Source organism: Saccopteryx bilineata, chromosome 2 (assembly GCF_036850765.1).
Source record: "Saccopteryx bilineata isolate mSacBil1 chromosome 2, mSacBil1_pri_phased_curated, whole genome shotgun sequence".
NCBI classification, from domain to species: domain Eukaryota; kingdom Metazoa; phylum Chordata; class Mammalia; order Chiroptera; family Emballonuridae; genus Saccopteryx; species Saccopteryx bilineata.
Window position 1 is genome coordinate 302,810,295 of NC_089491.1, and position 14,175 is coordinate 302,824,469.

Below are 14,175 nucleotides of genomic sequence, written 5' to 3' on the forward strand. Positions count from 1 at the left end.
AAAAACTTATTAAAAATAAAAAATAATATAAAAAATATTTGATTGTTTAATATACATGTATAGTTCCAATCTTTAAGATCGAGAGATGAAACAAAGTCTTGTCATCCACTGGGCAAAATATATGTGTTTAATAGGCTTATTACTTCTGAATCATTCGACATAATAAATTTAGGTACAAGTTTTCAGAGTTTATAGAGTCTTAAAAGACTTAATGTAATGTTGTGTAATGTTGCCTCCCTTCATTCTTGCATTGTTCTGATCTATCACGTGTATAATACTTATTTATTGTTTTTCCTGACCATGACGCCAGTTGGGTATAAATAATATGGGGACAGAGAATTAACTTATGCTGTTCACTGCTATAACACTAGCACTTAGAAGAACATCAAGCACATAGTTAGTATGTGCCCCATAGTTGTTAAATGAATGATTCATATTTATATATTAAATAGAAAAATTGTAGAGTGATTTCATCCTGAAGATAGAGGAAAAAATAAAAAATTTCCAAAGGAAGGAAAGAAAAAAAAAAGTAAAAAGAGGCCCTGGATGGTTGGCACAGTTGTACTGCCCCAGGCTGCGTGTGGATGTCCCACAATTGATTCCCAGTCAGGGCACACAGAAGAAGCGACCATCTGCTTCTCTACCCTACTCCCTCCTTCTTCTTTCTCTCTCTCTCTCTTTCTCTCTCTCTCTCTCTCTTTCTCTTTCTCTCTCTCTTCCCCTCCCACAGCCACAGCTCATTGATTTGAGGAAGAGCTGAGGATGGCTCAATGTAGCCTCCACCTCAGTCACTAAAAATAACTCAGTTTCAAGCATAGCCCCAGATGGGCAGAGCACTGGCCCTAGACGGGCTTTCTGGGTCGATCTGGTCAGGCGCATGCAGGAGTTTGTCTCCCTATCTCCCTTCCTCTCACTAGAAAAAGAAGAAAAAAATAAGGAAAGAAAGGAAGAAGTAAGGAAGAAATTTGTCAGAAGATCACATTATTCCATCTTTCCTGACCCAGAAGCAAACTACTGGAGGATGTATCACAAAGAACACCGATTTCAAAACAACAGAGAAGAGCAAATGATTCCCCAGACACATGACACCCAGTCAAGTGCATCATGAAAAATTGATCTCAAATACATACTATTAAAATAATTAACAGTGTCTTAAGAATTCAGATTAGAAAATGAAAGACCCACACAGGGGTGGCCATAGGTCAAAATCCTAAAGAGGTTAAGGGAGAGATTTGTCTAAAGTGTTACTCTTTCTACTCACGTTCGCACACAGGAACACTGCCATTCCAAAGGCTTTCCATTTCCATCAAGACGCAATGACTAGCAGAACTGCCTTTTAGCTGGAATCTAAAGAAGAAAACGGTAGTGAATAGGTAAGCTGTTTCAGCCAAAATGTCATTCATTTTGCAATCTGAGGCCCTGCTAAAATATCTCAGCATCCTAAATCAACAGGTGGCAGAAGTTTGGAGGCCACATCAGTGTGGACAAATCACAGCCTCCAGTCAGAGTAGTAAAGCACAGTTAGTTGGTCACACAATACATAGTCCCAGCCTAAACTGTAGACGGCAGTCATAGCATAGTAGGCATCTCGTGAATCCTGGACTCAGACACTTAGAAGTGAATCTCTAACTGGTCATCCCATGATACACCTGAAAAATCTACTCATTGTCATTACGAGATACCCAGTCTTCCAATGCAAGAGCTTCAAAACTCTGACAGTGTAAAGCAAGTAAAACACCTTTCACTTTTGGATTGAGAAAAGAGAATAACTGGGAAGAGAACAAAGCCTTTTCTTTAGTATCTGCATCTGTGATGGCCAAGAAGAAGGCTCACAACAGCATATTGGGCTAGGAAGAGTAAGTCTGAATACTCTAGGGGAAAAGGAAAGGAGATCAGAAATTATTTTTGTATAAAATCATACAGAATTGTCAATGTAAGTGGGACCCTGATGACTCCTTAATCTTACTGGGTATTGACACTGCATGGCTGCCAGGATTCTTTGGAATGCTTGAGGTGTGCACACTGTGAAGGGCACCAGATTCACATGAGCAAGCTAATGACCTTATTTAAAATGTTCACTAATGGCATCATGATCCTATTTCAGAGCCCTTAGCCCATTACTCACCAGAGATATATGTTCAGGCTAATGAGTATTTCTATACTTTTACGTTTATTACAATTTTCATTTTTAATGGTTAAAAAAATGACAAATAATTTGTAAATAATCATAATTATTTTAATGAGCTTTTTTTATATAGCAAAATTATCTTGGGACTGCTCAAATTACTCATGTTCTTTTTTGCCTGTAAAATATGAATTTTTCACTTACTGTGTCACATGTATGTTCTTAATCAGACCTATTATATGTCTTTATAATTGTCATTTAATATATCACCCAATTTTCTTTTCATAGCTCATGTTATCAGTTAAACCTGTTCCTTACTCTTACTTTTCTTATATACTTCCAAAATTTAATCCCTCTAAATTTTCATTTAGCTACATCAAACTTTTCCCTTTTTGAGTTAACTTCCAATTCCAATTTCAGTGTCCAGCAGGCCAGGCAAGCTCACACTCACCCCTCATCACAAATGAAGGACACCTTTGCCCCAACCTCAGTATTAAGTGGAAGGAGCACACGGCCATTAGGAAGTTGGTCCCGGAAATCAGCACATGGTTTCACTGGAAAAAAAAGAAAAACAGAGATAACACTGGCACGTGGTGAATAAAGACCCAAGCTCAACATTTAAAGGAGAGGAGAGTGTAGGCACCTGCACATCTGGGGGCATCTGGGCTCCAGTCTCCCTGGGGTGTACAGCGCAGAGAGGCGGCCCCTCTGAGGTCATAGCCGGGCTCACAGCTGTACAGCACTTCCTGGCCAGGGAGAAAGTGGTCTTTATCCCTTAGGGTGTGCTTACCGTGCAGGATTTCTGGAGGCGGCTGACAAACTGGGGAGAGAAGCAAATGCTGTTAATTGTATGAAAATCAGTTTTCCTCAGTGGTAAACTGGTGAACAGATTCATAAATATAAGTTGGTAATTTTTTAAAAATCTGGTAGACTAACACCCTCATTTTCTTTTTTTTTCTTTCTTTCTTTTTTTTTATATTTTCTGAAGCTGGAAACGGGGAGAGACAGTCAGACAGACTCCCGCATGCGCCCGACCAGGATCCACCCGGCACACCCACCAGGGGCGACGCTCTGCCCACCAGGGGGCAATGCTCTGCCCCTCCGGGGCGTCGCTCTGCCGCGACCAGAGCCACTCTAGCGCCTGGGGCAGAGGCCAAGGAGCCATCCCCAACGCCCGGGCCATCCTTGCTCCAATGGAGCCTTGGCTGCGGGAGGGGAAGAGAGAGACAGAGAGGAAGGAGGGGGTGGGGGGTGGAGAAGCAAATGGGTGCTTCCCCTATGTGCCTGGCCAGGAATCAAACCCGGGTCCCCCGCATGCCAGGCCGACGCTCTACCGCTGAGCCAACCAGCCAGGGCCTCATTTTCTTTTTATATCTTTATACTACTTTCTAGAAAACATCTCCAATTTATAGTTTACCCTTTAGATAATAAGGAATGATTGTGCCCAAGTCTCATCTAACAGACTGGCCAATCACTGAACACATTCTGGTAAAACAAACAGGACTCAGATCTCTTCACATTTCCTTCCAGCTCCTCTTCCGAGGCCTCCTGATATGGTTTGGAGAAGAACTCTGAATCTTTCTATATACTATACAACCAGGGGCTGCTTAACCATTTATTGCTTTCCACTGAGATGATGAGCAACCATAGAACATAATCTTCTAAAAAACACCTTACAGACCTCATGATGTTGTAAAGTGACCAGAGAGTTCCCCAAAGACACCAAGTCCAGATGAATTTTTGAGGAGTTCATTGGCCGACGACTACAAGGGGGTAAGACAAACCTAAGTCCTGCAGCCCCTCACACAGCTCTGAGGCTCCTTTTCATAGACACACTGGCTGGGCTTGGGAAGTGGAGGAGCATGGTACATAAGTCATTAATCTCATTAACGTGTTCATTGAATTTTACTGCCTTGTTACAAAGTTTATCTATAGGATCTATCAAAGGGGTACACTGTTATGCCCAAAAAGGCTTCTAAGAAAAGAAAATTGAAGGGATTCTCAGATAAGTTCCATCTTCCTTGCTCTGTAGTTAAATTATGACTTAGCTGACCCAGTTGCCCTTGCAAGCCCTTCCTCCTGCATTCTTCTCTTTCCTTTCTCCACAGAAGGGAGGGGGTAAGAGGCCTGACTTTTCCTCTTTAAAATGGCGTTGCTAATGCTGTTTTACAGTTTCTTGGCACCTTATCACAATGAAAGTGCCTATTGCATACAGCACTATGTAACTGAGTCTCTGTCTCTTTAAATAGTTAAATTTAACTCAATTCAAATGCACCTGAGTCTCAAATGAATTTATAAAACTGCAGTAAAATAAAAGATCATTTCATTTTGGTTTATAGCAGTAACGTTTCCCTCCCTAGAAGTCTGCTTTCCCAAGTGTAAAATGGAGGATGGGGCCAGAATAACTGACTCTCCTAAGGTCTTTGGAAATACACTGAAACCTATTTTCAGGGCTCATCACCCCTCTGCTTCCCTTGATTAATAAGTGCATAGTGATGTGATATTTCAGTGCTGTGTTTATTACATTTCTGTGAACTCCCAGACTCACACCTTTCTTCTCCTTTGACAGTTGGGGCAGGAGGTGTGCAAACTACAATTGTTTTTCTTTCTTGATAGCTAGGTGCAGGGAATCACCCATTTAACCTTGAACTCTCTATGAGACTTGGATTGGGAACCTTTAGTTAAAAGCCCCGAGTGAATGTCTCTTGGATGCAAACACCAAGAAAGTGTGAATCGGCCTGACCAGGTGGTGTGCAGTGGATAGAGCGTCAGACCAGGATGCGGAGGACCCAGGTTCAAGACCCCGATGTCGCCAGCTTAAGTGTGGGCTCATCTGGTTTGAGCAGAGCTCACCAGCTTTGACCCAAAGTCGCTGGCTCGCGCAAGGGGTTACTTGGTCTGCTGAAGGCCCACAATCAAGGCACATATGAGAAAGCAATCAATGAACAGCTAAGGTGTCGCAGTGCGCAACAAAAAAACCCCTGATGATTGATGCTTCTCATATTTCTCCGTCCCTGTCTGTCTGTCCCTATCTATCCCTCTCTCTGGCTCTCCCTCTGTCTCTGTAAATAAAAATAAGAAAAAAAAAAGGTATGAATGGGTGATCTTTGTGCAGACACAAAGAAATGTATGTGAAAGGGCTTTAGAAAATAAGCCTAGAGGTCCTAGATTGTAAAGTGACCAATTGTCCTCCTTTAGGGAGGACAGTCCTTCTTTTGTAAGTTCTATCCTCCCACCAAAAGTGTCTTCCTACATGTCCTCCTATTTCATATTGGAAAACTAATCTATAAATGTCCATATTCGATTATGCAGAGTCGATGTAATATATTTGTATCTAAATGAGTACTTTTTTCTTACAATTATTATTAAAAATTAATAGGCATGTAAGCATAATTACAATATAAAATATTACAAACATTTTTATTATGCATTTATATTATAGTGTATTATTGTTGCAATGAATAAAATGTTTCTTTTATTTATGATATTGTTTTCTTCAATTTATTTTTGTCCTCCTTTTCATTGTAAAAAAGTTAGTCACCTTATAGATTGCCTCTTCCTTTGTGCTTGTTAATTAGCAAAAGAAAAGAATGTTATGACCAAATTAGTCCTTTCTCCAAGTCAGCAAAAAGGCCATTAATCATTCTTTCCCTTTATCACCTGATCTCCCTCCATTGTAACCCTGTTACCTTTGTTCTGCTTCTCATAATAAAAGCTAAGGGAGAAAGGGATTCAGAAGGTCCCTCTTTGCCTCCCTTGGCAGGCCTCCCTCTCTCTTCCTCTTGACATAAGTTTGTTTCTTGAATAGGCTTTTTCCACGTGACATTGGTAGTTCCCAGCGGGCTGGAGTACTACAGCTGGGTTCTGGTTAGACTCTGTCAACTGGTGTACTGCATAGCAAATTAAAAGGCAGGAAGATGATAGAAGCCATTCTTTTTCTAGAGAAGGCTCGGGAAGTAGCAGTGTTGATGGCTCTTGCTTAGCAGCTGCACCCTCACTTCTAGCGATGTCATGGCTCCAGCGATCTCAGCTACATCCTGGCCACACTGGGGGAGATGCCTGCTCAGCGACAGTTTCGGCAGTGGGTGCAGGTGTGTGTGCTCTAGTCCAGCAGGAACAGTAGCTTCCTGCCTTCTTGTGTGAATAGAAAAAAAAAAAAAAAAAAAGACGGGTCCACAGATTAAACCTGCCAAGTTCAGGTGAGCCTTGCATGGTGGCCTTGCAAACTCAGAGACCTAAATAACCACCCAGGACGTTCTAAAAATAAAACTTTCTAACTAAAAGCAGTTACTAAAGGGCAGTCATGTTCTAGGGAGGTATTTTTCTCTAACAAGGTCAGTGCTTACCTTAATAGAGCCTTTCTGTTGTCTTTTGCATCCACACTAACACAACTGTTAACACTACTTCGAAATGTAAGGGTATTATTCTTTTTCTTGCTCTATCTGGGAAGGGATTCCACCATAGCAGGAAGCAACAAACCCCCTCCTTGTTCTTGTTATCATGTTAATTGTCAACTGTTAATTATCTATTTTTCTCCTATGTAAAGAAATTTGAGTATATACATTTTCACTTTTTATTGTCCCAGAAATTTCCCTGCCTTGCTTACTCCTGCCTCCCTAATCTATTATCAATCAATTTCATGTAACCCCCTAAGTCTTCCCTTTATATCTGAATCTGTAAAGTGAATGGTAAAACTGCCATTCACCAGAGGAAGTTCTCAATCTATTGAGACCTGGCTTCCTGGCATTGTTGATAGTTTGGCTCAAATAAACTCATAAAAAACTCTTACAGGTTTGGAAGTTTCTTGGTTGACACTGGAAACACGATTCTTTTTATTGCTTTTCTTGACCATCCAACATTATTATGTTCCATTATCTGCCCTAAATCCCCCACTCCTTAAAATGTCTAGTGTGGTTTTTCATTTCCTTGGCTCTAGGGTCCGGCAGACTTGGGTGTCAGTCTTGAGTCTACAAGTTAGTATCTGTTTACTCTTGGGAAGTTAACTAAGCTCTTTAAGAATCCAATGGAAACTTTACATTCTGTGCACAGATTTAGCTTTGTTTTTCAACTTGAACAACACACATGCAGGCACACAGACACACAATCATCCTTTACCCAAAAGATGCACTCACACTGCTTTCACCCGTCTTTCCCCCAGAACAACACGGATCTCCTGGTCCTCCTACAGCTCAGCTCATCCACAGGCCCCTCCAAAGCTTCAGTCAGACTCACCCCTGGAGCAGCTGGGCAACTCAGGCTCCCATCTGTTTTGGGTCCGGCATTGCACAAGAGAGGATCCTTTCAGGACAAAGCCAGGCTGACACCTAAACATCACAATTTCATTTAAGGAGAACAAGCTTCTGTTCTCAGACACCCTGATTCCATTCTCCACGTCTGGAGGCGTGCACTTGTTGGGCACAATGCACTGAGGGGCAGGGCCACTCCAGGTGCCCTCCTGATTATCTCCGCTGGTGCAGTGAATGGATGCCTCGCCCACGAGCTCATACAGCTTTTCCCTTCTCTTTCCAAGATCGCAGCGATAGGTCACCACCGTTCCATACTGAAAATGCTCTCTGTTGATGCTAATGAAATCTCCATTGGGGATGATTGGGGGTGGCTTACAAAGTATTCCTGGGAGAGGGAAAAGCAAGTTAAACAAAACCCCCATTTCTTAAACATATATTTCATTGCAAATTTTTCAAACCAGTTTAAAGAAATACCAAATGTGAACATTCACAACACTTCTGCTCTTGTCTAATGTATTCTAATGTACAGAAATCTGTTTGTACAACCATAAATTCGGTAATAATAATATATAATGTCTTCTGCTTTTCTCAATTAACATTAATTCAAGAAAGGTGTTTATATATTATTAAAGTTCATATGCATCTCATTTTAAGTGAGTTTTTTTATGTTATTCACTATCCTTAATCCAGTTCTCCCTCTCCCTAGAAGGCATTTGGCTTTATTTTGTTGTTAGGAATATGATGCAGCATACAGTATAGCATCTTTAACAAATAAATACAAAAAGCTCTGGCACACTAATAAAAAAGAGATAAAGCACCAATATACAATATTACAGATGACAGAATAATCACAGATTAAGAGTAACACAATAACTGAATATATGTTCTAGTCTAATTTGGAAAGTAAATATTCAGCATGTAGATATATTCTGCAAATATTAACTCAAGAAAAAGTAGAATATTGAAGTGGGAAAATGTATTTAAAATGCTACCTCTAAAAATATAAAAGGCACGGATAAGTTCATAGACAAATACAATCCAATAGAGTTCCAAAGTATACAAAATATGTTTGTCATTTTTGGCAGGTGTATGCTAAAGTAAAAATTAATTAATTAATTATTTTCAGTTTTGAGAAAATAGTTTAAAAGATGCATATTAATTACATTAAATTATAAAATATAAATAAAAATTTATTGTTAAGTATTGTATCTGAAAAGAACCATTGTTAACTGTTTAATGGTTAATTTTTGACACACACACACATACCCATCATATTTTTTCTTTGTTAGCTTAATCATATTTCAGTGCAAGAATATACTATCTGATTGCATTAGGAAGAGCTATCTGTCTTGGCTTATGCATTCTGGCATATATTAAACATTTTATTTTATTTTTTTGCTGTACACATGCCTTGTTTCTTTTATTTTTTTAATACATGTCTTATTTTTTAGTTATAAATAATATACACACACAAAGTACTAAAGTAATAAGTGCTAGATAAACAGACATTTTAAAGCACAAAATAAAATTAAAACTAAAAAAAAAAACTAAACAGAAATTATATTTTCTTTCTAGTTTCTAAAGGATCATCTCCCACTTGCTTGAAATCCTTATTTCAGAAACATTGTTTGAAATATTCTCAACATTTATGTTGTTTTGACATTTTAATATCAAATTGATGCAGGTAAATATTTGTATAGAATATCCTTGCAAAAGATTATGACAATTATTTTTTAAGAATAAATTAAAATATGTCAAATTTCTCAATTAAAGGCATGTACACAGTTGAGAATTTTGATATATAGTGTATACTGGCTTTTTGTTTTATTGTGACAGAAACAGAGAGAGATACAGATAGGAACAGACAGATAAGAAGGGAGAGAGATGAAAAGCCTCAATTCTTGGTTGCAACTCCTTAGTTGTTCATTGATTGCTTTCTCATATGTTCCTTGTCCGTGGGGCTACAGCAGATCGAGTAACCCCTTGCTCGAGCCAGTAACTTGGGCTCAAGCTGATGAGCTGTGTTCAAACCAGATGAGGCCATGCTCAAGCCTGCGACCTCAGGGTTTAGAACTTGGGTGTCCTCTGAGTCCCAGTCTGATGCTATATCCACTGTGCCACCCCTGGTCAGGCTGCATACTGGCGTTTTAGAAAGTTTGTTCTCACTTATCCTGCCAGCAGTTCGGTTTGAGAATGTTGATTTCTCCATATTACCACAAAACCCAGAAGTATATTTCTTTTATATTCTTTATCAATTTACAATTGCTCATTTCTCCTCCTACCCAGTACATAGGAAGCTCATATTCCAAGGAACTTCCAGGATGATGGCAAGTCACAGTTCAGACAAAGAATAGGAAGGAAGGAAGAGAGATACTTCTTCAATACAGACCTGACGTTAAACGTTGGCAGAGAGGAAGCTGATCCACTTTCACTAACTGTGTGTTTATTTACTTCACTGAAGAGAATGATCTTCAAACTGGGAAGTGTTCCTCCAACAAAAGAGGACATTGGGGACTGTTTTAAATAAATTATACTCTTATCGCAAGATACAGAAAAACCAGAAAGAACTAGAAGTTTGGAACACTCTGAGCACTTTTCACGAAAACTCTTATTTTTATTTAATAATATTTTTCAGATATTGGAAGGATACCATGGCTTAGAGGGATGAAACTGATTCTTCATAATTCTAGGGGTGCAATAGTAAGATTAACTGGTTGAATAAATGGGAAGAGATTTTAACTCACGTTCACAGAGTGGTGGGTCTGTGTCCCAAATGACGGTATCATCTACGATGATACATTTGGCAGATGATAGGCCAATAAGATAATACCTAAAGGCAAAAAGTGAAAATTAATTATTCTATCCACTTCCCATCAACTTCCTCACAGCATGCTTACCTGGCTGAGTTGACATAGTACAGTGTGGGAGAAGTCTAAGGACTAGCCTAAACTCTGCTTGTGTTATCCAGGTTTTCTTATTTCTCTTTTCCTATCCTTCAACTATTGAAAGGGATATTTTGTCTTGAATCCATCACGGCAATATTCAGCTTTGTAATTTTTGGCTTCATTGAAGATTGTACCAGGTACTAAAATAAATCATTTTGTAGACCTGTTCAATAATTTTCTTCTTAAACTCTAATTTTTTCTCATATTATTATTCCCATTTTAAAATTTGTTTGCATTTTCCTACTTTACATATATATAATATTTAACACAGTTATCTTGTATCAATTTAATCATGTTTTGTGTGAACTCTATTTTGATGCTTTTGATTCTATTTGGAAGTCTTTATCTTTCAACAGAAAGATGAAACCATTCAGATTTACTACATTAAATGGCATATTTGATCCCTCCTTCGTCATCAGTTTTTAGACTACCAGGTTCATAAGGTCCAATGATGAAGATGCAGCAATGACTAAAACAGATCTGCCTCACACATGAGAGGTTATTTCTGGCAGAACAGGCAGATACATTTCTTACTATTTCTTTTCCTGCTTTTTATTTTCTATATGAATCAGACAGGTGAACCTTTTTTAGGTGATTTAATAAATTGGAAGTCAAATATTCAATTTTTATTCTATTAGAAATTTCATTTCATTTGTGTATATTGTATATACACACAATACATATTTAAACATATTTTCTCAATTTTATTGTCAAAATATGCATATTTTTTCCCCTTCCTGTGTAATATAAGACTAGCCTATCTTGTCCGGCTTTGTCCTGTTTTCTAGTTAGGGATACATATGAAAACTTTAGAGAATGCTATTAAATTATTACTCCATTGTAAAATTTCACTTTTGACCAATGATTTCTGTCATTATATTTAGTTTCAAAACTATATTGAAAATATTTGACCATAATTTTATATTAAAACATTTTTTTGTTTTACCAATTTTCTACATTATTGATGTTACTTTTGTTTCTCATCATTTTATTTTTCTAAAAAATTATTTCTGCATTACCTGGATTTATCTATTCTCTTCCCAGAATGTGCACTTCAGTAGTATAATTTCTACTTTAATATAAATTGGAACATCTAGCTGAGACTACTAGCTTTGCTCATTGGAAACACTATCTTCTGCAGTTTACTCATGTGAAGGATTACTTTTATGTCAATATGTATCAATTTCTTTTGCAGGTTTTATAGCTTATTCATTTCTTTTCCATATTCTTGAAGTTTTAAAACATTTTTAAAAATAAATTTATTAGGGTGACATTGGCTAATAATATTATATAGATTTCAAGTGTACAATTTTATAATACATCATCTTCATGTACAATTGTGTGTTTGCCACCCAAAGACTAAATGCTATCCCTGAAATACAGATGTTCCCTGAGTGATGGCTAGCTACGGCTTATTATTTTCTCTTTTTAAATTTTTGTTATTTGTATTTTCAAAAGGTATGTTGAAATCCTAACCCCCAATCCCTATGAATGTGCCCTTATTTAGAAATAGGTTCTGTGCAAATGTAATTGAGTCAAGATGAGGTTATTAGGGTGGACTTAATTCCATATAATTGATTTTCATATAAAAAGACAGGACTTTGGACATAGATCCATACAGAGAGGAGAAAGCTATTTGGAGACACAGACACAGAGGGAAACAGCCATGGGAATACAGGGGCAGAAATAGGAGTGATGTTGCCACGTGCCTAGGAAGGCCTGAGGTGATCAGAGCGGGCAGAGGCAAGGTGAGATCCTCCCAGCAGGGGCTTTGGAGGGACCATGTCATGTCAACACCTTAATTGTGGATTTCCAGCCTTCGGAACTGTCTCTGAATGAATTTCTGTTGCTCTAAGCCAACAAATTTGTCATACTTTGTTATGACAGCCCCAGCAAACTAATAATGCAATTACCTTAGATACCTTTCAGATTTGCTTTCTCATACAGCTTCTCCATAGCCTTCCCTTATCCAGCTATATCTACTGTCAATTAAGGCTGTTTTTATGCATTAATTATGTCCTCCATTTTGTTTCTTCTACCCAGTGAGTACCACATTTTTCTTGTATGCACTGCCTTGGTTTCCAGCAAGATTACAGATTTTTTCCTGAAGCCTTTTATACCTTTATTCATTTCATTAGGAATTGAATATCTATGTTCAGGCTGTTGAAGACCAGATGGTCATAGTCTAGTTCTCCTTTTCAAAATGTGACAGGAAGGTACTATTGTTATTCTGCAAATACTGAACCAAGAGATGTTACTGCCAACTCACCCTCTATTGCAAGAATAATGAATTCTGGATCCAAACTTGATGTCTGTTTCTATGTGCACCATGCCATTCTTAGGATCTGCAGGAGTTGTACATACTTTACCTATGGGAAAGAAATAGGATTTTGGAGCTAGGTGGAGTAATGGAACTTTATTTAACTAAGTGAGAGCAGGGGAGGGAGAGAGATAGGCTTACAAATGCCCCATGACTGGGATCCACCCAGCAAGCCCACTATGGGGCAATGATCTGCTTACCTGGGGCATTGCTCTGTTTTTCGGCAACAGAGCGATATTTTTCACCTGAGACAGAGGTCATAGAGCCATTCACAGTGCTCAGGGCCAAATAGCTCAAGCCAATCGAGCCATGGCTGCAGGATGATATGGAGAGAAACAGATAGAAGATGGGGGATGGGGTGGAAGGTGGAGAAGAAGATGGTCGCTTTTCTTGTGTTTCCTGACTGGAAATCGAACTGGGACATCCACACACTCACAGGCCGATGCTCTACCAATGAGCCAGCAGCTAGGGCCTCATGTGAACTTTTGTATATAGAAAGTCCTCACCTGATAGTTGCTTACTGAAGAGAACATGCAATTCTTATGGCTCCACAGATTTTTGCCTCATCAGACTGCTTTCAGATTAGCCACCTACTAAACATTTCTTTGAAAAAGACCTCCCGCCAGATCTGTCTTATCTCTACCTCAAATTTCTCACCAAAACTTAAAGGTTAATTGTGGCCTCATATCCTACCAGTAAAATTTTCTCTTTCTACCTAGTTATTCAAACAGTTTCTGTCTTCTTACATCTTTTTTCCTGGTCTGGCATCATTCATTATTTATTTTCCCATAAGGAATTGGTTTCTTATCTGAAAATATTTTTTGAAACATTACCATGAAATAAATATTTCAGCTAATAATTAGGGATGAACTACTCACCAACTCTTCTATCCATATATCTGAACACTTTTAAGAAATAAATGTTTCTCATCTCTAAAATTTGAAAAAGTTAATTGAGTACTTACTGCTTTGACACTAATGGGAAGCTCCAATTTAAGGTTTACTCACGTTTACAGACATCTTTGGCACTTGACGACCACACCAGGTTGTCTAGACACTTGATATAGAATGACCTCCTGTAGTACCCAGGGAGGCATTCATACTTTAAAGATGACCCAACAGGAAACTCAGATCCACTGGTTTGGTTTTTCAACTTAGCAAATGGAAAATGATCTGGAATGTTACAGTAACCTAGAACCCAAAACATCAAGAACACCCGATGTAACATAAAGATACGTAACGCCCTTCTTTTTTCTCTCTCTCTTGTTAGATTTGATGTCAAAACAAAACAAAACAAACAAACAAACAAAAACTCTTAGTTCTGGGAAACCATTTCCTTGTAACCTTGGGAGAAAAGTTTCATTAACACATGCCCATTAGAAAATATAATTATCTGGAAGGGGATTTTGCTATCTGGTCACTTTGCTCATATAATTTGATGTAGAAGGCATCATCAGTTCAATTTTTTATGTGTTTAGGAAGTTGGAAAGCGTTCTCTTGCCCAGGATTCATCATGTTTGCCTGACTTCCTTCTCCTTCA

The 14,175-nt window shown here is 38.4% G+C and overlaps 1 protein-coding gene across 1 annotated transcript in view; it reads right to left on the reverse strand.

Moving 5' to 3' along the window:
- The window catches only part of CR1 (complement C3b/C4b receptor 1 (Knops blood group)), a 166,865-nt gene that overhangs the window by 54,969 nt on the left and 97,721 nt on the right, over positions 1–14,175 (reverse strand). Inside the window, exons 36-42 of the mRNA XM_066254496.1 lie at positions 13,644–13,826; positions 12,586–12,685; positions 10,116–10,201; positions 7,358–7,756; positions 2,769–2,945; positions 2,577–2,679; positions 1,262–1,347 (exon numbers count right to left, since the gene is read on the reverse strand). Coding sequence (XP_066110593.1) covers positions 1,262–1,347; positions 2,577–2,679; positions 2,769–2,945; positions 7,358–7,756; positions 10,116–10,201; positions 12,586–12,685; positions 13,644–13,826 — 1,134 coding nt within the window. The remainder of the gene's footprint in view (positions 1–1,261; positions 1,348–2,576; positions 2,680–2,768; positions 2,946–7,357; positions 7,757–10,115; positions 10,202–12,585; positions 12,686–13,643; positions 13,827–14,175) is intronic.